At 52.3% G+C, this 24,507-nt stretch overlaps 1 protein-coding gene across 3 annotated transcripts in view; it reads right to left on the reverse strand.

Moving 5' to 3' along the window:
- Positions 1-24,507, reverse strand: part of NECAB1 (N-terminal EF-hand calcium binding protein 1) — a 77,677-nt gene that overhangs the window by 22,333 nt on the left and 30,837 nt on the right. For 2 of the 3 annotated variants that reach the window (XR_004954550.1, XM_036232742.1), the window contains one exon: positions 4,273-4,381. Coding sequence is in view for 2 of the 3 variants with exons in the window: in XM_036232742.1 (XP_036088635.1) it covers positions 4,273-4,381 (109 nt within the window). In the remaining variant the exon portion in view is untranslated. Of the gene's footprint in view, positions 1-4,272; positions 4,382-13,217; positions 13,243-19,749; positions 19,886-24,507 lie in introns of those variants that run through there. The other variant, XM_016138555.2, reaches the window with a different exon arrangement.

Below are 24,507 nucleotides of genomic sequence, written 5' to 3' on the forward strand. Positions count from 1 at the left end.
CCGGGCGAGACGGACGACAGCAGCGTGAATCCCGAGGAAGGGGCGCCCTCCTTTCTAGAGTGATCTACACCCGGTCCGGCCTGAGACTGACCCACGACCCAGGAGTGGAGCAAAGTGACCCCGAGCTGACAGAGGTTCAGTTCCCATCCCCCTCAGAATGGACGCTCAACACGGAAATTCAGTTAGGTTACACCGAAAACAGCGCCCGCTCCCACTGGCGCCGCCTGAGTTCCGTGGTCGGCCCCCGCTGGCTGCGCGGCAGCGGACAGACAGCACGGAGCAGAGCCGGCTCAGGACACCGCGGTCCTGGGAACTCACTGATCTCCGCTGGACTCAGATTTCTCAAATGTACAATGAGGGAGTTAGGTCAGACATTCTCTGCAGAAGCAAGATTCTTCCTTTCCTGCACATAGATTGCCAGTGATCTAAAATGTAGAAGGAAACACCCAGCTCAGAAAAAAGCACTTCTGTCCAAAAATTATGCCAAATTTTGTGTTCACGTATTTTCTAGCCCACCGCCAGTGCTTGATAAATACCTGTGTAGGCGAAATGTCATGAACCACCCAGGAAAACGAAATGCACGTAGAAATGCCAAAAGACAATTAGAATAAAGAGCAAAACACAACTCAAAGGCTGGAGAGCTCCTACCACCTGTTCTAATTTGAGAGAGACCGGAACAGACACGGTCTCTGTCCATCAGCGTGGAGGTGGATCAGGGCGAGGGAGAGACGGACCAGGCTGAGAAGGAGACTCAGGGACAGCACATGCAATTCTGTTGTTTCTACTTACATTTTCAAAATAATGGGCAAATAGTGATTCTCCCTATTTGATTCTTGATGAGTCCACAGCAGGGGCCTGGATCAATTACCTTTTCTAGTAATGGAATTCGATTTCCCCGGCCTGTACCATTTCATGAAATGATTAACCTTTGGCCAATCATGGCATTTCGAGACAGGCAACCTCCATCAACACATAACCCCAAAGTTTCTCGTGTTTTGAAACTATTTTTAAAAAGTCAGTCTCCTACTAACAGCTTTCAGACGATCTTATTTTTGTTAGGAGGTAAGGTTGTTCAGACAGTAGCGTGTTGAATCACATTTTGTCACCAAGAATGAGCTACTGTAAAGGCCCCAGTTTGGACAGGCTGAGGGGCAGAATGCCAATGGACAAGACTGCCTTCCCACAGCCCCTGGGCACGGTCAGCAGGCGCCCCTGACCTACTTCCACAAGGTAATTGGAAACAACTTTTTATCCATCAATATGCTGACTTCCTGTAACTATGAAGTAATATTCACCTTTATACATAATACATGGCACAGGGTCTCCGCTGTAAATTATTAATGCATACTCATTGAAGAAATAAATGAATAAGTAGATAACAAGTGACTAACTTCCTGGAGGCTACAGTCTCAGCTGGAATAATAATCGGCAGGTTTGACATTCTGAATTTTTACTTGACAACTACTCACAATTCAAAACAAGAAAGAAAAAGAGAAAATAGAAACTTGGAGCCAGCCTCATATGCACGCCTGTTACCTCCAAGCGGACGGCGGTGAGGGTGGGGGCACTGGACATGCGAGATGGGAAAGAGGGACCAGTCCCAAGGGTGGGAACGCATATTTTATGAAGACGGGATAAAATTTCATGCAGCGGATTTCACTCCCTTGGCAGACACTGGAGAGAAGAAAAGAGCACTGCGTTTATGTGGATAAATAATTCACCCAGCTTCTCAGCAGACGATTTTAATTTTGAGTACTAATCGATCGTGAGTTGCCATTTGCATCCCAGCTGATGGAAAGAGAGTGTTCGGTTAAGATTAAAAGAGAATTCGAGTTCTTTACTGAAGGGAAGAGATGACAGAAAATGATTCTCTAGATAAGATTAAAAACATAAAAAGATTTGGAAAAGTGTGAGAGCAAAGGCCCCTTGAAACCGAGTGGTGGGAGGAAGGAGAACTCCACGACGCCCCGAGGAGCAGAGGACGCGTGGCAAGCGCGAAGAGATGGGGCAGGCGGGGGAGGGGGGGTGCCCCCCCGGAGTCCACAAGCGGAAGTCGGACTCCGGGCAGAAAGGCAGACCGGCGGGAGGAAAATGTGCAAAGAACGGAAATCACGTCCACGGAGAAAAAGAATAACATTTCTACGCTGTAGCGACTCCCACCTGTAAAATCCGACATAATGGATTCGAAAGAGAGGCGAGAGAGGGGCAGCAGCGAAAGCAGCTACCTGTGCAGCGCGCCCGGCACGGTCCGCGGGCGAGAGCGCGCCGCCTTCCCGCAAGGACCGTCAGCCGGAAGTGATCGTCTAAGCAGCCTTGGAATACTGTGATTTCTGACATTACATGATAAACAGCTAAAATCCCAAACCGGCTGAGGTAGCCTGGCGAGGAGAGAGTGAGCTTCGTCTCAGGTGAACTGGGGTCCGAGGCGCTGACCGCGCCGTTTGTGCAGCCGTGGGCAAGCTACCGAACTCTTCGTATCAGACTCCTTCACTGCAGGCTAGTAAAACACTCTTAATTTGTTTTTTTGTGAAGATTAAATTAGTTAATGTAAGTAAGTACATTTCCATATTTGATTAAAAATTAAACATTTCCTTTATAAATTAAATATTTTTTTAAGAATTATATAGGAACTCCCTTTATAAAATATTTGGCCTGCCTACATCTTTGTCAGAGAAAATTGGAACCAAATATTTTTTTTTCCAGAAATTATAACTAAAGGGAATTCATTTCCATGCCACTGGAAAAAAATCCCCTTAAAATTATTTCCAAGTCCCTAAAAGAATAGTAATCTTAATTATAAAGCAAGTTTCCTTTGCTGCTTCCTCTTGCCCCTGCAGTGCTCAGCCCCCCAAGGGGGCAAGGGGGGGTGCCAAGGAACCACCTCCCCCAGCAGGGAAGTAAAGCTCTCAGGAAATGGGCCTGTATCTCTCTGTATCTCCACGAGCTAGAGATGCTTGAAGAAAGTAAATGGGTTTCAGAAATTATGAAGTGAAAGCTACATCTAAAAATTGGGTGAATGATAAGGACGTTTGGCAGCCACAGGGTAGTTCTAATGGCCAAATCGAATCAATAACTGCACACCTGGCTATAGATTAGAATGAGTCTGATGAGACTAAGACTTCTGTTCTCTGCCATTAAAAATGTGTCAAAAGAGCATCTGTGTAGGGTGTAACCCAACAGTGTTTCTCTTAGCCATGCGCACAGTCTGACTTTCAAATTCTTGATAAATGCAAATAATGCGGCACGTGAGAACCACCCAGAGTATCCAAGCCAGACGGGTGACCATTGGAGCAGGTGCTGCTCTCTCAGTCAGCCTAAGTCGGCAGCCCCTGAGGACACACAGGCCTGGGAGGACCAAGGAGCAGAGACGTGGTGCGACGGGCACGATCCTAATAGTTCAGATATAGAAAAACGGAACGCAGGGGACGGATGAGCAGACAGACGGTCAGGACGGGTGGGCGGAGGGCGCCAGGACGCTGGACAGCTCCAGGGAACCAGGCCGCCCGTGGAGACCGGGCTTTCTGGCGTCAGCCCCGCCCATGGCGCAGCTGCGGGGTCCTGACTGACCGCACACTCGGGGGGGCGCTGGACGTCCGGCCCCCCTGAGGAGGCGGGTCATCGTCCCCTGAGCTCCGAGCCGTGAGGCGAGCCCTTGAGGCTGCGAGGCGGTTGCCCGACGCGCCCAGGGCTCGGGCTCGGCGTGCCCGGCACCTGTTCCCCTGGCTGTGCCCGCTGGGGGCTCGACGCGCTCGGCTCCTTGAACGGAACGGAGCATCTGACACGGCCATCTGCCAACACCACTTCTGACGACAAAACCGTAACCATGTCACGGGGGCTCTGACGTCCCAAGAAGCCAAGAAACTTACGAACGGGCCGGTTTTCAACTATTCATCTGCTCGAGTGAGGAGGGTTTGATCTTTGCCTTTTCCTGCTCGTTTGAGGGACGTGCGCCCAGCCGCAGCCCAGAGCGGCGTGCGCCCCGGCCTGGGGCCCCGCGCGCGCTGCTCCGTGCCACGCCTGTCGCGAACAACGCCCTCGGCTCACGCACCCACATCACGCATCCATGAAGCACATGACCGCCGCGCAGCGCCCCGAGTCCTCAGCACATCACGCGATCACGCACAGGACGCGCGCAGACGGACCGTCCCTGACGTCTGCGCCGCTGCGAGCGAGACCCGCGTGCGCACAGTGAGGCCGCCGCGCCCCCGCTCTCGGCGCTGCTCATCCTCTGCCCCCATCCCAGCCCTGCACCCAGGGGTGACGCGCCCTTACTTGGTGTTGTGGGTGTCGATGGTGTGGAACAGCTCGTGCAGTTCCTCTCCGCTCAGAACGCCGTCTGCAAAGTACGCCTTGAATTCTTCAAAGGACAACTTTCCATCGTCTGAAATGGTAAAAGCCAACAGAAGCAGGTCATTTAAACTTGTATATGGTTTTATCTTTAATTGTTTGTGCAGCTTTATCTGTGTATGCAGACATGCGTATTCAAAAAGTAAGAACAATTCGAGGTGTTAAAAGGGGAAATAATTTAATGTCTTTATAGTACAGAGATTGTGATGTGTTCGCTATTCACCCTCATGAAATGTCTACATAGTTTTGGGTATTTTGGGGTTCATTTATTCATATGGCAAGCATTTAACATTTAACAAGCAAGGCCAAAGAGAATATCCACCCCACCAAGTAAAAAAAAAAAAAAAAAAAAGCCCAAGGCAGAGTTCGTTATGTGAGCGTTTTGCTCACAGACAGGACCTAGCGGGCTGCAGAATAAACATGTTTAATAACTGCACATCGATGACCAGACGCTAACGTGCGGCTATCAGAACAGCAATTATAGTCCACCAAACCATGTTCATTTCTTTACTCTTTAAACAAATAGGCCCTTCCTGAGCCGAGCGCGTGTCACCTGCTGGGGGACACAGAAGTGTGGCACAGCAGGAGTCTAATCGAGCGGTGAGGTGCACAGACCTCAGGGTCAGCACCACGTGCAGCGGGACCGCGAGTGTGACAGCGGACATGCGTCACAGCGCACGGGACTTCAGGAGACAAAAGCTCCTTTCAGCTCGGGGCACACGGCACTTACTAACTTCTGCATCTGACCTTGAGCCACATCAATGCCAGGTGAACGTGAAAGCTCCGGACAAGACGTAGCAGCGAATCTAGGGGCAGGGTGGACCTGAAGGGAGACGAGGCCCCCCTCTCTGTGCAGGGAGACACACCCCGATCTCGAGGCCCACGACGAAGCCCCCACACTGCAGCCAGCACCCTGCCGCCCAAAACAGCTGCACGCACACACGGAGCAGTCGAGGCCCCAGGAACGAACTCGCACCCAGAGTCAGCTGATTCCAGACACAGAAGCAAAAGCCATTACAGAGCAGGACAGCTGAATGTCCACACGCGAGAAAGATGAGCCCAGATGTGGGCCTTGCACCTTGGAGATAATAAAAATGGGCTCAAAATGGACCACAGACCAAAATGTAAAATGTAAAGCAAGAGAACAAATAAGTTACCATGGGTTGGGTGATGAGTTTTCAGATACAAAACCAAAAGTACAATCCATGAAAAAAGAAATGGTAAGTTAACTTTTTTAAGATTTAAGTATTTTGCTCTGGGGAAAAAAAAATACTCTTAAGAGAATGAAAGACAAACCACAGACTGGGAGAAAATATTTGCAAAACATATGTCTGAATAAAGACATGTACCCATAACATACAAAGAACTTTTAAAACAATAAAAAGCAAAACCCCATTAAAATGTGGGCAAAAGTCCAAATAGGCACTACACCAAAGACACGCAGATGGTGATTAAGCATTTGAAATATTTTCAATATTATTTGTCATAAGGAATTAAGACTTTAAATAGCAATGAGATACTACTACATACCCATTAGAAAGGCTACAATCTGCCCTCCCCTGAAAAGCCCAGCAAAGCGCCGAACCACCCAACTCCTGGTGAGCACTCCAGAAGCTGCACACACGCGGGTGCACTCCAGAAGCTGCACACACGCGGGTGCACTCCAGAAGCTGCACACATGCGGTGCAGTACAGAAGCGTGCACACATAGGTCAGCACGCACAGGCATCTTTCCATGCTCAATCAGCTGAGGGAGCTGAGAGCAAGGACGAGACCCCAGGACCCCTGGGCACATCGACCACCCAGAGACTGGTTTCTGAGACCCTCTCTAGTAATGTGACCAGGACTCCCTGGAAAAGAGGCTGATTCTAGGACAGCAGCCTGAAAAATCTTACGGTGCCAGAAAGTAAGGAAGTGCTAAAATTCTCTCAGTTATGAAGGTATGTCAAAGGCATACAGGAGTCGATGAAAGAGCTCCCGATGGCCAAAGTGGGAACAGTTAGAATCCGAAGAATATAATAAATACCCATGTGTCCACAGTGTGATCATTCTGAACGAATGAATATACGAACAAGAGAACAGACGAAATCTCCCGTGCAGAATTCTAAATACTTCCCACAGATACTCAGCCTCCTGGGAGGTGAAGCATAATTCCTTCCCCTTGGGTGTGGGCTGTCCAAGGGGACCCCTCCCAGAGACAATAGCTATGGAAAGAGGGGGAAAGAGTAAGCTTCATGGTGGAGGAGCCTGACAAGCCCTACTTCAGCCAGCTGACAAAGGCCAGCACCGATAGTCATAAATCACGTGGACAGCAGACACCTTTGATGTGGTCACTTCACCTCCGTGGTCGCCCTCCCCAAACACACAGCTCCGGTCTGATCATGAGAAAAGCACCAGAAAAATCCCCATTGAGGGACACCACATCAAACCCCAGACCAGCAGCTCCTTAAAACTGCCGAAGTCATCAAAAACAAGCAACGTCTGAGAAACCGCCACACCCTAGAGGAGCCTGAGGTGTGATGACCGACTGGGCATGTGTTCTCCCGGATGGGATCCTGGAACAGGAAAAGGACAGGAGACAAGAGTTAAGGAAATCTAGTAAAGCACGAACTTCCGTTAATCACGCATCAGCGTCGGCTGACTAACTAACACGCACCGCACCACCGTAACCCGTTAACAGCACGCTGGGCGGCAGCTTGTGGGGATTCTCTGTGCTGGCTTCACGGTTTTTCTGCAAATATAAAACTTCCCGAAAATAAAAGTTTATTTAGAGATGTATACAATAGAATGTGAAAATCATATAGAATTGCATAAAATACTTTAAAACATTAAAAACTGACGATGTTATCAACATGGTAAAATCAAGTTTATTCATATTAGAGCTTGAAATCTAACATTTAACTCAACAGTCCCCTTGATAAATTCATCCTCTTAACCCCCGTCTGCCCGGCGCTCATGTTTTCTGTAGACCATGTGGGAGAATGAGTGTGCCTCAGGCATCGTGCTCGTACCAGTAACGACACGTTGACCGTTCACTCAGGCACACGCAGACCTGCGGGGCCTCCGAATGCACCTACCGGCTGGTCTGCGTGTGTGCGTGTCTGTGATGGATCTCACTGGGGAGGAGCAGAAGCAGATCTACAGACCTTTGACGCGGCCGTTTCCTGGGTATTTCAATTGTAAGAGCCAATAAATGCTAAATTACTTAAACTAACATGAATTGGTTTTAGTTAAATTGAAAATTTAACTACAGTTAAACTGAATTGGTCCTGATTAATCTTTTTCCCCCCTAGCTATCTGTTTTTACTCATCTTCAGAGATTCAGCTGAGGACAGTAACTCCACGGCTTTCCTGGGCCGCCCACGCCCAGCGCCCTCCTTGACCTTGACACGGCAGTGCACTCGCCACTCACCCGGCTTAGTGATGCCTCCTGCACTGCCATCATCCGACTTTCTCTATACGTATGACTCACTCACCAATAAGATGCGAGGCTCAGAGGGCAATGTAGCCCAATGTCACCTTTCCCGCTCAGGTTCCAAAGAGTTTAGAGTTGATTGGGTGAGTTTTCTCCAGATCTGTGTGCAAAACTTCAAGGGGAGCTACTTCATCACACAGACACGCAACTCGTCCCAGGAACACAGCCTCACAAAGGCTCAGCTTCCCGTCGGCCTCCCATAATCAATTAACAAGGGAAGAAATCACATCCTTAGGGCCTGTATGAGGTTGGGGAAGGCAGAAGGGAATGGACTCATTTGAATATTCACAATATACTAAGAGATCCTCGGGATTTTTTAATCTTCGTATCCTCTCCACCTAGCACAGAATCCAGCATAGAAAGGGCACTCATACAATATTAGGGAATGAATGAATGAACACGCGAATGAATGGCGGAGCCAAGGGTAAAGGTCATCCGTTCGGTTCTAACGTCTGTCACACTGGCATGCCACCTTCGAACAAGACCCCAGCCAAGACGATCCCGCGCATTTCTGCCTTTTGTTTTCACGCCATGTTGAATCACTTAGCGTTATTCACGCGGAAAGACTGGCATTGCCACATCGGTGTAGCAGAGCCCACTACAGAGATGAGCCGCAGCCCACGAGGCATTCTGAGCTAGGAACCGGGCTCGAGGGGAATCTGGTTAGAAACCCTGTTCACTCGCCCTGTGTCTTTGAACAAGTCGCCTATGTCTCACTGATAAGATCGGGATAATGAGATTATCCTCCTTCTAAGATCATTATGGAAACTGAATGAAATTACATCTCGCATAGCGCCTGACACATAGTAATCCTTTGTCAGGGTTATTTACTGTTATTACTGTAATGCCATTTTCTTTTGAAGTCTGAACCAATTTTTTCATGGCCATATAAGTCTTGGTAGTGTACAGGCTATTTAGGTGTGATTTTGAATTTTAAAGAAAAAGACAGAAATGTCCTTATTAACGGAGCAACAGATATTCATAAGTTTTCATAACTAAAAGTGAGCCCAATACTACAAACAAATCAAGCTTTTCTTATGTAAGACACTCTCAACATAAATAGTTTGTCTCATTCCCCATCTAGTGACCCAAGCCCGAAACTAGGATCCGAACCCCCACGCTCAAGAACGTGCCATCAAATAACTCCATCCCTCTAAGTAAACATTTCCAGTTAATTACCAAGTCCTTGCTGGTTATGCATCCAAAAACACCAAATTTGCTTTCTTATCTCCATCACCTTTTCCAGTGGTTTATTGATGCCCCCAGCTCTAAACTGGAGGTTTCTGCAGAAGGTTCTGGTGCAGGACTAGGAGGCCTAGCTCGGGTGGCAGGCCTCGGGCGGAGCGGGGAGATTGTTTCTAAGACGCTTTGAGGGGGGAGCCGGCAGGGCAGGGGGAGCCGGCAGGGCAGGGTGCACCGACGTGCAGGCTTAGAGGAAGGGCACGGGGGCCTCTGAGGTGTCTGGCCGGGCCACTGAGGCCTGGGGTGCTGGTTCCCGGGCTGGGGACGCTGCTGGGCTGGGTGGACAGACATGGCTCAGGGGATCTTGTCAGTGGCTTCACTTGAGAGCACAACATACACATTCTACAAACTGAGAAACTGCTCAGGAACGATGCGTATTTTCAGGTTCCGTGCCTTTGGACTTGCTTCGCCCTTTACGGGCAGTTACCTGCCCCCGCTTAACCCACACTTACTCGGATGCATTACGATGCAGGAGGAGGCTTCCTCCATGGCAGAATCACAAACCTTCCCTACGGCCCCACAGCAGTCTCATCGTGGTTGTGAAGAGCAGCCACGAATCGCGCGTTACGCTGGTCGTTAGGCGTACAGGGCGGTGTGGTCCCTGCCCACAGAGTTCACGGGCTCATGGGCGCGGGACACGTGCACCAAGCATTCAGTACACGTGAGGACGGACATTGTGTACCATGTGCTACGAGGCTGTGGAGGAGGAAGGGCGGGCGGGCGGGCGGGAGCTGCGACACGTGCAGCGCGGCCCTGTCCCATGCGAGGCCCTCTGTGTTTCTTCACTTAACCACCGCAGCAGCCTAGACGCCAAGCGCAGGGTTTAAGGGCACCCCCCACCCCCCAAGTTACACAGCCTGCCTGGGACGGAACCAATCTCCAGATCAACTCCTGACTCTGAGGCCCTTTATCTGCCACGCCAGACGCAGCGGAAGCTTCGCCGGAGGGACAAACCCAGCCGAAAGCAGAGTGGAGGCTGCTCCCCTGAGGACGTGCACCTCGACGCAGAGGGTGGGGGGCGCGAGTCCGCGTCCCCCAGAGACAGCGGCGGACAGGAGGCTGGGCGGGGCGCCCGCTCAGGAGTCTGGATTTTATCCTCTAGGCAGCAGGTGACAAATGAAGGGCTTGAACAGAGAAGCGACAGGATCAGGAACACTCTGGAAAGGTCCCTCCTACACAGGACCGAGGAGGCTGACTTCTCAGCACGTGTGAGAGGGCGCAGTTATTCAGTTCATGTTCCCCTCCTCTGGAGCTTGGACCTCGGCTGGGCTGCAGACTGAGGAGCTCGGCCGTCATGCCGCACGCCCCAGGGTCTAGATGGAGCAGAGGGGCTCACACTGCAACGCAGGAAGGGGAAGCGCGGGGGTGTGGACCACAGCAGGCGCCTTAGGTAGAAGCCCTGGTTCAGGGCACTTTGCCCACAGCCACCGGTGCAGAGCCCACAGCAGCGAGGTCACGACCTCAGTAACTGCGATCTGAGTTTTCTGTTTGTCTCTGTGACAGCTGATATGCTCAGCTATGCAAAGAGAAGAATTTTCAGTTTTCTGCTTTGGGCAGAAGGTAACACATTTATGAGGGTGAAACTGCTTTTCATTTTAGGAAAAAATCTGTACTACAAAAATAGAAATTCTGTTTTCCCTTATTTTTTTAAAACAATCGTCGGTCAGAACTTGCAGTCACGTAGTCCCACATAGGCACGCATGACGAGCCACTTCTCCCAACACGGACGTTGTTGGGGCACGAGGGTGTATGTCCGTGTCCGTGTGTCCACGGGTCCGCGTGCCGCGTCATGGATCACCCTCACTGCACTGTGCCTTGGTTCCATGCTGGTAGGTGTGTGGAAGCAGAGCCTGCATCTGCCTGTAGGTAAACCTGAGTCTCAGGCTCCTGCTCTGTAGTAATTGATCTGATTCTCGGTTTCACTACTTTTCTCCAAATTTGAGAAAATAGTGAGGTATTGTGAAACAAAATCAGCCTTAGGCCAATGATCCTGATTTCTAGGGCCCGGCCCTAAATCTTTCCTCCTCATTTGGGGGTGGGACCCTTGGTGAGGAGACTGGAGGGGCCTTGGAGCCAACGGGAGCTAAGATGCTTGACCGGCAGCTCACAGCGAAGGACAGCGAGTGCCCAGAGCAGGACACAGGCCCGCAGGCCTCTGGGGGGCCCGACAGTGCCATCCTCAGGGGCAGTGTCCCCGTCACTGGCCCTTGGTTTCACTCTGCGGCCCCAGGTCACACTCCACACGCTACTGCATAAACCAACCTTCGGGCAACGAAATCGGAAGGTTTACCCCAGTGCTCACTCTGGTGACGCTGGTTCTATGAGGGTCCAGGGAAGGCCGCGCGACGTGGGCAGCTCCAGGCCAGGGTTTCTGAGCCAGCGCTGTTTTCTCGAAGTGCATTGGTCAGTTCTTTCAGGTGAGCAGGGAAGCACGCGGGGCACGGAAACGCTAAAGCCGCCGTGTGGGGACGAACCAGAGCGCCACAACTTCCCCTCAGCTCCGGCAGCTCCTCTTTCATGTCAAGCAGATCCCTGAAGCTTGACCTCCTCCGGCAGGCCGTCACGCTGCCATCGCCCCTCGCTCCCTTTGTCCTTCTGTCGCCGACTCGCAGTCCGCAGGGGGTTCTGTCACCTGAGGGTCCGGAATGTGACGGACACGGGGCACGGCGGGGGTGGGTGCTGGTGCCCTCTCATTTACGCCGGACCGCCCGCCGCCTTCGACTGTGCGCATGCGGTAAAGAGACTCTCCCTCCAAACCCACCGACAGGGAAATGACCGGAATGTCATCGACCATCTCTGACGGCCAAGGTACCGCAACAGGAAAGGAGCCCAGGCTTTCAGCAGCGAGAGTTACAGCGGTAGTCGTCATAGCAGCGGCCAGGTGAGCAGGCGCCAGTTCTCACTGTGTGCGGGGCACTGTGCTGGGGGCTTGACACACTGACCTGGGACACCGGTGGACATCCTCGTGTCCCTTCATGGATGAGGGGGCTGCGGGTTCCGAGTGTGCTACTTGCCCAATGCCACAGAGCTACGAGGCGGCACGCACAGCTGGGACCCAAAGCCAGGCGGCCTGGCTCTGCCCTCCCTTCCCTTCCCACTGAGAATGAGGGAGGAGAGAAGCAGGTGACCAGCGGGGGAAGAGTGACAGAGAGACTGGACAGCCGCGCACACGCCCTCACACACTGCGAATTCACCAAACAGATGTCCGCTGAGCGCCAATCCTGGCTGGGCGGCGTCCGCCCGGGATACACGCCAAGTCCCGGGGAGGTGCCTGGCCTGGAGGCAGGTTCTCCGGGCCTCGCAGGAGCCATGCTCGACGGGGCCCCAGGGGGTGTGTGGGGGGGCGGTGAGAGAGGCTGTGCGCGTGTGTGTGTGGCGGGGGGGTGGGGGGGTGGGGGGGGTGCGGAGCTGCCCAGAGGGGGTCTTGGCGGGAATGAGGGAATGAGGGCAGCTCAGGAGGGTCCCGAGCAGGCTGGACGGGGAGGTTCGGGCACAGGCTGCCAGAGCCGGGACAGCCCCGCGGAGTGCCCCGGGCTGCCTGGTGTGACCCGTGTGAGGGGCAGGGCAGGCGGTTCTGACAGCATCCGGGTGTCAGGCATGAGGCCAGGGGCGAGGGGTCAGCGCTCGTGGGGAAACACGAGACCGAGTGGGCCGCACTGGGGTCCCGTGAAATCGCCCGCTCGCCAGGGCGCGCCCCGTGGGGCTTGTGACACGGCTGAGGCACGGGACCCAGGCTTTGCGGGACTGTGGACGCGACACGGGCTGCCCAAGAGCTGAGCCCGATGGGAAGAGCGACGGGTACGAAGGCAACGCGGACCCCTCGGTGGGAGCCGTGGGGTCCCAGGGAAGGAGGCGGGGCTGGGAGAACTGGGACGCGCAGCAAAGAGAAGCCGTTCCTCTTTTATGATGAATCTAAACCATGAACGAGGAAAGCCAGAGCTCGACCCTCCCCACTTCAAGGCATCGCCCCTGTCTGGCAGGCGCGGAGGCCCCGTCGGCTTCTCGGGGGTGGGGGTTGGGCAGGACCCATGCACCTGCCTGGGACTCTTACTGAACAAGAGGCCAACATTTTGTGCCAATTCCACATTACTCTTTAGACAGGGATCTAAATGGCAAGCGATTCAAAGACAGAAACTGTAGATTTTTGATCTTACCATTTTTGTCTGCTCTCCTCAGTATCTGGAAAAGAAAAACATTTTGTCACCATTTTTCATTACGTATTGTGGTAAACATTATACTCACACATAATTCACTCATTATTAAATAAAAGAAATTCGGATTTTACATAAAGGCGTCCCCAGTGAGATCTGTCTTATGATAGTCACAACCTGAAAACACCTCAAACGCCCACAAACCCGGGAAGGGACGCACTGCGGGTGACCCATGCGGCTGACAGGGCTGAGTGGCGGATGGGGAGGAACGTGCCCCTGGCACACTGCGACGGGGCGGGGCAAAGGAACCATCCCGAGGAAGAGATCAGACGCGGAAGAATACCATTTCCACAAAAACCCTAGACGAGGGAAACCAATCTACAGTGACAGAGGCAGATCAGGGTTATGTAGGGCACCGGGCAGCTTTCTGGGCTGGGCAGGTATCCTCACTATCGAATTGTGGTCATGGTTTCTTGTGTGTATATGTATGTAAAATCTCATTAACATTCACTTTAAATACGCACAATGTAATGTAAGTCATGTCTCAGTAGAGCTGGCAATAAACAGAAACGAGAGAGGGAAATAAATGGTAGGTCGATGGGAGTCAGGGGTCCACACCGCAGCTACTCACTCCTGCGCATCGATTCCCTCGAATGTATTGTGAATCATCGTTGATGGATAGAAACTGCTTGGTCACCCAGCATCTTCAGTAATCATTTCTAACTTTCTCCTGAGAAACCAGTCTCCCCTCCAGTCTGGGCCAGAGTGGTCCAGCCTGGCAAAGAGGGGTCACGTCTCCTGGCCACAGTGACCGCCCAGGCACCAGCACAGTAGGGGCGGAAAGCGACAGGCCTCGTTCTGCCGGGGTCGTCGAGGGAGACGCTCATCCTCTTCTGCCGGCTCCGAACGTGGGAGGACGTAGGTGAGGAGCTGCTGCCAGCCTTTCGTCACTGCACATGCTGTGCTGTGGGCTGCACTGCGTCACCCAGAAACAGAAGCTGAAATCCTAGCCCCCGGCGACCGGGAAGGTGCCCTCGTGTGGAAACCCTCTTTCCTGATGTAATCAACCTAAAGTAAGGTGGTACTGAGTGGGGCTGGGCTCTAAATCCCGTGACCGGTGGCATTACAAGGAGGGAGGGACTCGGAGGCCACGTGATGACGTGGAGTGATGTGGCTGAGGCCCCAGCAGCAGGAGAGTCATGGACTCCGCCCGGGAGCGTCCAGAGGTCGCGCGGTCCTCCCCACACCCTCCTCTCACCGCCCCGCCTGCAGAACTGAGATGACGCATTCTGCTTAAGCCACCCTGTGTGCCGCTCATGACCACGGCAGACCTCGGAGACCAACCCAGCACCTAACCTGGAAAGAAGCAACATTCGAGCGTGCGGCATCTGGAGCCGAGAGACCTGGACCCTGGCGGCCCCTCTCCAGGCTCCGATCAAGCCATTCTTATGTGACCCCGCCTTTCTGTACGGGAGCCCATAAATTATTATTTTTTTAATGTTAAGATAGTTTGGATTATTTTTCTATTAGAAACAAATTAGCCCAACTGATACTGCCTACCAATAAAATGTCTGGATGTCACAGCTATGTGACACATAGTCCCAAAGGCAATGTCCCTCCACCCTACTGCAAAGACAAGCCATGCCACCCGAGAGGGCTCTGGGGACCGCTTTTCCTGAGCGGTACGCATTTTGGGTTAAATAACCAGAGCTGCTCTCATATTTGGGTCATCACTCCGAGTGGCCAGCTTGGAACGTGGGTAACAGTCATCACCACAGTTTTCTGCTTTACTGCTTTCTAGTATAGAAACATTCTGCCCCTTTCCTCCTGTTGACTCAAAGTATAAATAAATCTAACCACTATTACAATGTATTTATGATAAAATATTGATATTATTACTAAAAATCTTGCCTATGAAAAATTTCCAACAATGTATATCGCTTGTGCGCCTAAGTTGGTCCCCCTTTTTATACTAGATTTATTTAATTACTGCAAAAGGACTGCTTTCAATACTAGGAGCTTCTGCCTTAGAGCAGAATGAGACACAAATTCTTTCTATTCCATGGAGGTAATTTCTACAGACTTGGCGATCCGTCTCTCCATTTATAACCAGGAAGCCCCAGCTGCACGTCAGAGACACAACACGCAGCGCCTTCCTCGCCTCTGAGAGACTTCGCAATTCTATTTCAAGCTCTATTGTGCCCCTATGAGTTCGAAGTGACCAGAATAGAAACAACCACACACCAGAGACTTGGATCCATGACCTCTGTCATTTCATCTCATAAAGAGCTATCTTAAATAGCATTCTGTCTCTTAGAGATGAAATTAAGACAGCAGCTGTTGTTATTAAGATAATTCTTTGTAATTAAATAGGAACAGAGCTATCTCTGCTGCAAATTTTGCCTCTGAGCCCACACACACACAAAACTGCACATGTACTGCAAATGAGAACTGCATTCATTATGTCATGCTGCCATAGTGATCTGGATCAGCTCGGATTACTGGTTACTATCACAAAATAAGTAGTAAATAGATAAAATTACTGTGATCAGAATAAAAACTTAAAGGCAGGTGATGCCGTGTCTTTGCAATAATTTAAAGATGATCAAATGGCATCCTTTATCCAAAATGATTGGAATTCCTCATTTCTCACTTAAAATTCCCAAAGGCAGGTGTTAAGATGCAAACGTTATCCTGGCAGCCTAAAAAAACTCATACGATCACCATATATTGAACTTGTATCTGCTCAGAGCCTCCTACCAGGTCCCCAGTTGGCATGAGGCATGAGACGAACCAGTCTCTTGGTGGACCTCTGAGATGCTGGGATGGAGGGCGGGGTGGGTGGAGCTCACCCGGAACATGGGGCACCATCCCAGAGGGCAGGCCTGGGAGGTGAGTCACAGCGCGTGAGCCTACCACCCTGAGATAGCCGCCCAGCAGGGAGTTGTCTGTGAGACAGGGAAACAGGCCCTGGAGGGTAGATGGCCAACTGGCCATCGGCACACGCATCTTCATATGCCCAGGTTGCCCCGGGTAGGCCTTGTGTGGGAAAACAATTTTCAATGCATAAGAGTAAGAGGAAGTCTTTCGTATTTCTGCTGGTCCCTGAAACGAGTAGAGTGACCTCTGCCACGCCAGTTAGGGTGGACGATGGTGGGGTTAACGGCCGTTCTCTCCCAGCTGGACAACGTCACTCACATTCTCAACCACGCACAGCGATTATGCTCGCTTGAGCAGTCGGCTGTGCACCAGGTGGGACGGAGGTTGTGTGTGGCCGCAACGGAATCGGTCAAGGAGCTGCTGCATCTGGAAAACTGTCTCTGCTCCGACAGGGTGCGGCCAGCCTCGTCTCCCACACCATGAGTATTACAGAACTGCAGAGTTAAGGGCCCTCGAGGAGAAGCTACTGCTCATTTTCACCGAGTCCCTGGCCGCCGGGCAGGGCGCCTTTCGTTCGGCGTGTGCATGGTGTGCATGCTTCCTCGTGGGAAGGGAGGGAAGGCACACTGTAAAGTCGTCTCTCCCCTTCACGACTTCTGCCGCCCATTTCCCTTCCAAGTAAAACCAGAGGAAAACGGAGCGGACAGCGGCGCAAACGGGCAAACTTGCAACTAACTTCGTTTGGGGCTTAGCTTGCTTTCGGGGACGAGTCGAAGGTTCTCCTCCTTCGCACAGCAGCAGAGTTGAGGAGTGGAACACAGGAGGACCTGCCATATGCACCAGCATTCTAGAATTTATTCTGTCACCTGAAATGCAGCAGCTGGGAGAAGACCGTGCATGGGTGCAACAGGAAAGCCACCCTCACCTCACGGCCCGCCCGCGGTGCTGTGCGAGGGGCCGGCCCGCCCCTCCTGCGGCTGGCCTGAGCCCAGGTGGCACACACAGCGCCAGCCTCAGCACGGCCCTGAGCCCACACCGGGCTCCCTAACCCCGAGCAGGTCATCGAGGAGGGTACTTAAGATGAACCGATGATTAATTCTGTCAGCTTTTAGAAAGATGGTCACATAAATCAGATTTATAAAGAAAAAGTCCCAGTATTAGTTTGTGGACTTGGCTACTGTTATTTATGCGTTCGACGTGGAACACTGATGTAACAATAGCTCACATTTATGTAATACATTTCCTTTGTTTCTTGGTTTTCTATCCTATGAACTCCAATTTCGTACAGTGACTTTCAGAATTAAGTATCATACTCATTTTTACTGCTGATTTGGAGGTAGGGAAAATGATGCAAAAGCCATAATTTGTGGTAAATCTCTGATTTTCTGATCCACGGCTAGTCTCTAACCCAGTGGACACATCTGGTCACCTCATTAATAGTAGCCTCAAAAGCAGTTTAAATCATTTCTTAGAGGACTGATTATTCTAGTAGCATTGGAAGATAAATGCTGAGAATTACAGTTGTCTTCAAATTTGGAAATTAGTCTCTGTGACGCAGAAGGCTCTAACTGGTTCCCTTTCTGTTCACCTTGGAATAGGGAATTTCTATCATCTACTTATTATAATCTGACTAGAGTTCAAAAAGCAATCTTTTTTAGCAATGCTATTAGAATATATTAAAACTAATTAAATTATTTATATTTCATGTTATTTTTTGCTAAAAGCAAGATGATCCTAAATGAATAATTCAAAAATCCCTAAGTAACAAATTCTTTTTTTATATTATCTTTTTCACCAGAGCAATGAATTTTTCACAAAATAACTCAAAGAAAAGTGTTAACAAAATCTTTTCTGCTTGAGTTAAAATCCACTGGCTTTTTTTCCCCCCCAGACTCTTACATTTTACTGGCAAACAGCATGTCAACAGCTTTCATGTAAAATCAGGTTTATATTTCATTGTTAAAGCCCAGAACCCGTGAAGAAGAGCAGGCTGTCTTGTTCACAGACCACCAGTCCCTTCCAGACAAGGATCTGGTGCTGCTCCTTTACAGAACCTGGGAACAATTGTGCACATACAATGAATGAGATTTTAATTTCCTCCTCCTCTTTTTTTTTTTTTTTTTTAAATCGCAGGTTGAACACTCTGGCAGAGTTGGGGTGTGTGTCGGTGGGGGGGGGGTGACTTTCCACTGTCTGCACGGTGGCATTAGCTGCTCTCCGCAGCCTCAGGGAAGCGCCTGCTGCCCAGGGGCGCGCGGTGGAGCCAAGTCTGAAGGAACGCGGGGCCCTCCCTGCTGAAGCCCCCTCTGGCATCGCGGCCATCGCCCTCACGTCTGACCTGCTTTCCATACCCTCAAGGGCCCCCTCAGAGGTGCTGGGTGCCTTCTCCCTGCTGCAGCCTCGGTTCCTGAAGGCCTTTCTGGTCTTGAACAGCGGGACTTAAAAGGAGTAACAGCGGCCAGGTGAACCGACCGCCCGAGCCGCACTCAGGTGCGCGCACACGGCGAGTGGGGTCCAGACTCCCACCGGGAGAGGGTGGGAAGCAGCTGGCGGGCCCAGGGCGCTGCGTGCCCAGCGGTGACGAGGGAAGGGGCTGCCAGCAGGCGCAGCGCGATCGATGTCATGTGCCTCAGAGCGGGAGTAATTACACACAGGGCACCACTGAAAAGCCCAGCTGGTCCTCTCAAAAGAAACTCGGAGGGCACCTCTCTCCGTCTGCACACTTCTGCCTCCCTCCAGTCTTCAGCTCTCCACAAATAACATGCACGTGGCCTGCGCCCCCAGACCGCGACTGCGTGAGAAACGGTCCCTCAGAGGAGGGCAGAGGACGGAGCCATCTGCCTCAAAACCAAGCAGCCAGGACTGCGCTCACTGAGCCAAACGCTCCCCGGGGAGCAGCGTGACTGTGACAGCAGAAGGCCAGAGCCTACAGGGGCCTGGGGGGCTGTGGGGCTGAACCCTCCAGGCTGGGGTGGCGGTGCGGGAATGGGGTGCACGGAGGGAGGAAGAACAGAGACAGCGGGGAGAGGAAAGCAGCGCTGAGAAATGAGGGAGAAGAAAAAACTATAGGAACTACGAAAGAAGACAGAAAAATAGCAGAGAAAGGGAAAGCAAGCTCATCGCGTCAGAAATGGAGAAAGCCGGCGACAGGGCCCCGGAGACGGACGCGGGGCGCACGAGGGGGTCGGGGCAGTGCTCCTGGGAGCGCGCGGTGGGGGCATGGAAAGGCAGCAGGTGGCAGCGGAGGAGGTCCCCGTGAAAAGGAGACCGGCCGCCGCGGAAGGACCGCGGACCGCGCCCCGCGGGGACGGAGGAGGGGCGGGGGGGGGCGGGGGGCCATCGGGGCCTCGGCCTGGGCAGCCTCGGGCAGCGCCCGCCCGGAGGCTGCGCATCCCGCGCCTGCGAGGCGAGAGGGTCGACGCCCCCCAAACACCCCATTCACCCGAAAGGAGACGAGCGGACGACGCCAGTCCCACCGCCGGCCAGGCTGCTGGGACATCGCACTTCGTCACTGGGTGGGCTGCAGCCCCGCTCCGGGCCGGGACGGCCCCGCCCGCGCTGCGGGCGGGCACTGCTCGGCGCCGGCCTCGGGGCGCGGCGAGGGGAGCGAGGCGGGGCAGCCCCTGGGGGCCCCGACCCCGACCCCCGCACTTACATCCAGGAAGATCGACATGCCCTTGGACAGCGGCGGGGCGGAGCTGAGCTCCTCGGACGAGCTGGAAGACGGCGGCGTGTCCCGAGCACCCTCCATCCTGCCCTGCCGCCGGCGGCTGCTGCCCGCTGCCCGCTGCGCCCGCGCCCGGCTCCCGCCTCCCGCTCTGCCCAGCCCCGCGCGCGTCCTCCCCGCGCCCAGCTCCCCGCCCCCACTGCGCCCCCCCTCACGGCTCGCCCACGCGCCAGACAGTCACACGGCGGAGCGTCTCTGTGGGGAGCGCACCGGACCCCGGCTTCGCCACCCTGGGGTCCCCGCCCACCCACGACAGCCCAGACAGAGGGAAACGGATGGCAGGGTTTCTCCTGAGCGGCCCCCACGCCCAGTAGGGTCGTCCCCAGCTCACTCCGCGGGGGAGCCAGAGTCCCAGGGGTGCTGCCAACCTGACTGGCCCGCCCTCCCCGAAGGCGGACACCCTGTCGAGGGGCTGGGTCAGCCTAGGGGATTGGGCCGTTTGGTTTTGGAGTCTCGGGGACCCGGGCTCGAAACCTGCCACGGTCAGTTTGTTATCTTGTAACCTAGCAAGTTACTAAATCGTTCAGCCTCAGTTTTCCTCATCAGTAAAATGGCCGCAACGCCGGTGCTTACCTCAAAGGGCTCCGTGGACGGATGCTGCGGGGCGGCTTCTGCAGAGGGAGCGTCAGGGTCGCCAGGGGGAGAGACCGACAGGCGATGTCCCCTCGAGGAGGTCTGCACAAGGCAAGATGCAGTCCCTCGCTGTGCTTGAGCATTCAGAGTAATTACTCAAATGTGAAGGCTTCCGTGGGGCTGTAACAACGAGACTCCCCCCTCTCACGGGGAAGAATAGCCACTGCTTGTTGAGCATCTACACTGTGCAGGAGGCATGAGGCAGCCGCGTGGGGACACATGCGTCCCCGAGAACAGTGCCTGTGAGAACTGATGGCCTCGGTCCAGACCTGCATTCTGTGGCCTCCCAAGAAAAGAGAACACGTCCTTTTTATAGGACAAGTCCACGAATAACCACAGTGCAAGGCACGATGAGGGCGCCTCAAGGCATACGACAAGCTCTGGGGGTTTCTGAGGAGGGACCCCCGTTCACTGCCCGACTGGCCCAAGAGGTGCAGGGAGTGAGAGCCGGTGCGAGACCAGAAAGTCTTGATACAAGAAGCAACATCCGAAATGTATCCTAAAAACTGGCAGATATTCCACAGTTGATAGAAACAGAAGGCAAAGACACTGCAGGCAAAGGGAATGGCATGAGCAAAGGCACCGAGGAAGCACATGAAGTCTGTAGTTAGCGCCCTGGGCATCTTCGCAGTAGTCCAGAGTGCCTCTCCCCGCCCCAGGTTTACGGAGTCAATAGCGTGGCCCAGGAGCCTGAGGCCCCTCCCACTGTGACTGAGACAAGGAGGAGGGTGAGGCCAGAGGTGGGGGGAGGTGCTCGCGGATCTGCACAGTCCCTAGCATGAAGCAGTCTTAAAGTTTGCACCCTAGGTGTCTCTCTGCCTCACCCAACGTGCAGCCCTGCCCCGGAGATGAATGTTTGCAAGCAACGGACCCAGCAGTTCTCAGCGGTGTGTACTTCGGAATTGCCAGAGGTGTGTGGCAATGCCATGTGCCTTCTGAGGCCGGCTGTGCAAAAGGCTCACAATCCCATCTTTTCAGGAGTATTTGCTCCTGGAGTCCTGGGCTCCTTGAGGGAATCCTGACCACCTTGGGCCAGCTGCTTCGAGGAAGCCCAAACTACACAGAGAAGCAAATGGAGGTGCCCTGGCTGACAGCAGAGCCGAGGCCGGCCTTTGCGTCATCCCGGCCCCAGCTGCGGAAATGTTAAGAAAGAAGCCTGCAGATGGCACTAGCACCTGGCTCTCTGAGACATGCTTAGCCAATCGTGTGGTTGCAGCCAAAATCTTGGACGTCGGTGACACACCCTTGGTACTGTGCCCCTTCCGAATTCTGGACCCACCAAATTTGGCAGCATGAAACAACAGTTACTGTTTTATATAATTAAGTCTTAGGCTGGTTTGTTTTATCGCAATAGATGACCAAAATAAGGAGCTTATATTTGGTTCGCACACGGTGGGCCCTGGTATGTGTGTTTAAAAAAAGCTCCCCCAGCAAGCTTGCCATGCGGCCAGGATTCAGAACCACTGCAATGGTCTATACTGCGCGCACAGGCAACAGCAGCATACACTATCAGGAGACAGGCGGCGGCCCCGCGTGAAGACTCCTGAGCTGGGTAGAGGTCTGGACTTGTCTGGTGGAAAGGTGGAGGCATTGGATTTAATCGGGGCAGATACTCATTACGGCTGTGTTTCAGAAATATTAGCCTGCCATCTCTGTGTGCGTTACCTTACTAAGCACAGTCTCACTATCTGAACGGCTGGAATAGGCTCTACCTTTTGACAGCTGCTCGTCAAAATACAAAATCACTGAAAAACAGATTGGCCAGTTCATCAAATGCCTGCTAGTCACTCAATGACTGAAGAAGAAAAACCAGAGAGAGAAGGAAGGGTGCTGCCCACAAACACCAAGTGACCAAGTCTGAATCCTCATCCTTTGTTCTTGCCCCTGGCTGGTGGATGGGACTGATTTTTCTGCAACAAGTACAGTGCAAGTCTGGCCCTTGCCACCCCAGCTGTGGGTCCCTTGGCTGTTAAATTCTACCCTGCAAGTGGCAATCTTTTTATGCCAACCTACAGGGACAGGAGCCAGAGACGAAGGCAGCTCTCTGGTTATAAATGAGAACAGGAGAGTAATCAGCAGTCACCGTGCAAAGACAGGGAGCCACTCCTAATGGTAAGACGCGATGTTCCTTCTGCCTCTGCTGACTCCAGGGATACTTTCTGTATCTGTGGCTTTCCTTATTTCCTCTAATGGTCTCCCAAGAACATCAATTATTCAACGACCACCTAGTCATTAGTTTTTTGTTTTTTTGTTTTTTTTTTATGATTTTAGCATGAACACTGTGACATGGAAGCTGACTTCTCTATCTAAAGGAAACGTGGTGTTTGTAGCAGGCTCCAGCAGAAAGAGATGGCAGTTAGATTCCCATTCACCGCCAGATTCAACAGGCTCCACAAAGTGGTAACCAAACATTTTGGGTTTTCTTTTTACGTAGACAGTGTGCATTTTGAAAAACTGTTTTCACACATCATTTTCCTGAAACACATAAGTCTCACTGCTTTATGTATTATCAGTCACAAACAGGAGACAGCTGAATAGGGAGGAAGTATATCTTCTTCCCAAGATCCCAGAAAAAAATAAAGACATGCAATTCTCAATTCCAGCTCTTAGGGTTCTTACAAGGCTCCGACGCGAAGGTATTTCTAGCAGTGAGGAGAGAACTGTGTGGGAGTGCGCTTCATTTCAACCCACCTCTGCTTCAGGGAGGAACTGTTACCTATGCCATTCAGACAGCCAGGAATCTTATTTATATTTTAAAATTCTGCAGAAGTCTGTCTTTTGGAGCCATGACTCACCACCTGTCAGTTAGCCGAATGGACTTTTTTGTTGCTTTCGCAGCTGAAGCCCCAAACCTTTTTCCCAGCTAGGGGCCTGTCCCTGTGGTGGGGATCATGATCAGGGTAGAATGCACCTCTTCTAAGGAGGGAAGATGGTCCTTCTCTCTGTGTCCCCTGGAGGCTGGAGCAGACACGGATCTGAGCTCAGCTGACAGGATGCTTCGCCGGCTATTTTAAATCTGGATCGAAGTACTTGAAGTGGAGCCCTGAAGAACCGATATGATAAGGGATGTAAGGGAACTTTGGCTGTGATTTTGGTAGCCTTGTCCTCCAAACTTGGTCTCCAGCCTTCCAACCCACTTCCTGAGCGACCTGGTATCCTTCCAAAATGTCCTTTTCTGTTTTACCTGAGAGAGAGAACTTTCAAGTTCTTTTAGTGAATTTCAATTATATAACACAGTATTATCAACTACAGTCGCCTTGTTTTACATCAGCTTCTCAGACCTTATCCACCTATAGCTGAAAGCTTATACCCTTTATCGACCTCCCCCTATCTGCCCTACTACGCCCCAGCCCCTGGCAACCACTGTTCTGCTGTTTCTGTGAACTTGACATTTGTTTTTAAGATTCTCCATACAAGTTATACCATGTAGTATTTGTCTTTCTGTCTGGTTTATTTCAGTTAGCATTAGGCCTTCGAGGTTCGGCAACATGATCGCAAAGGGCGACATTTCCTATTTCCTTCTTTCCTATGGCGAATACTATTCCATTGTATGAAAACGTCACATCTGATTTACCCACTCGCCCCCTGATGCACACACAGGCTGTTTGCACGTGTTGGCCACTGTGGACCGGGCCGCAGTGAGCCCTGCAGTGCAGACAGCTCTTTGCTATCCTGTTTTCATTTCCTTTGGATCAGTACCCAGAAGTGGGATGGCTGGATTGCACAGTAGTTCTGTTTTTAATTTTTTGAGGAACCTCCATCCTGTTTTTCACAGTAGCTGTACTATGGAAGAATTAGAAAAACCCGAAAAGTTAGTAGGGGTTAGTTTTTGTTGCTTGGACACTCGCGGATAAATTCAATCTAAATGCCTCCTGTTAAAGAGAGCCATTTGTTAAGTCATTGGGGGAAAACTGGATAGAAAAAAATAATTGTACCAAAAATTCGTTGCGTGTCTGCTTCATGCCAGACAGCTGACAGGCATGGCTGGGGAATGGTGACCAGACAGGTGCTGGCGGCTGAAGGAGACACTGCTTTAGCAGGTGACTGGAGTGC

This window comes from Rousettus aegyptiacus, unplaced genomic scaffold (assembly GCF_014176215.1).
Source record: "Rousettus aegyptiacus isolate mRouAeg1 unplaced genomic scaffold, mRouAeg1.p scaffold_m13_p_15, whole genome shotgun sequence".
Lineage (NCBI taxonomy): Eukaryota > Metazoa > Chordata > Mammalia > Chiroptera > Pteropodidae > Rousettus > Rousettus aegyptiacus.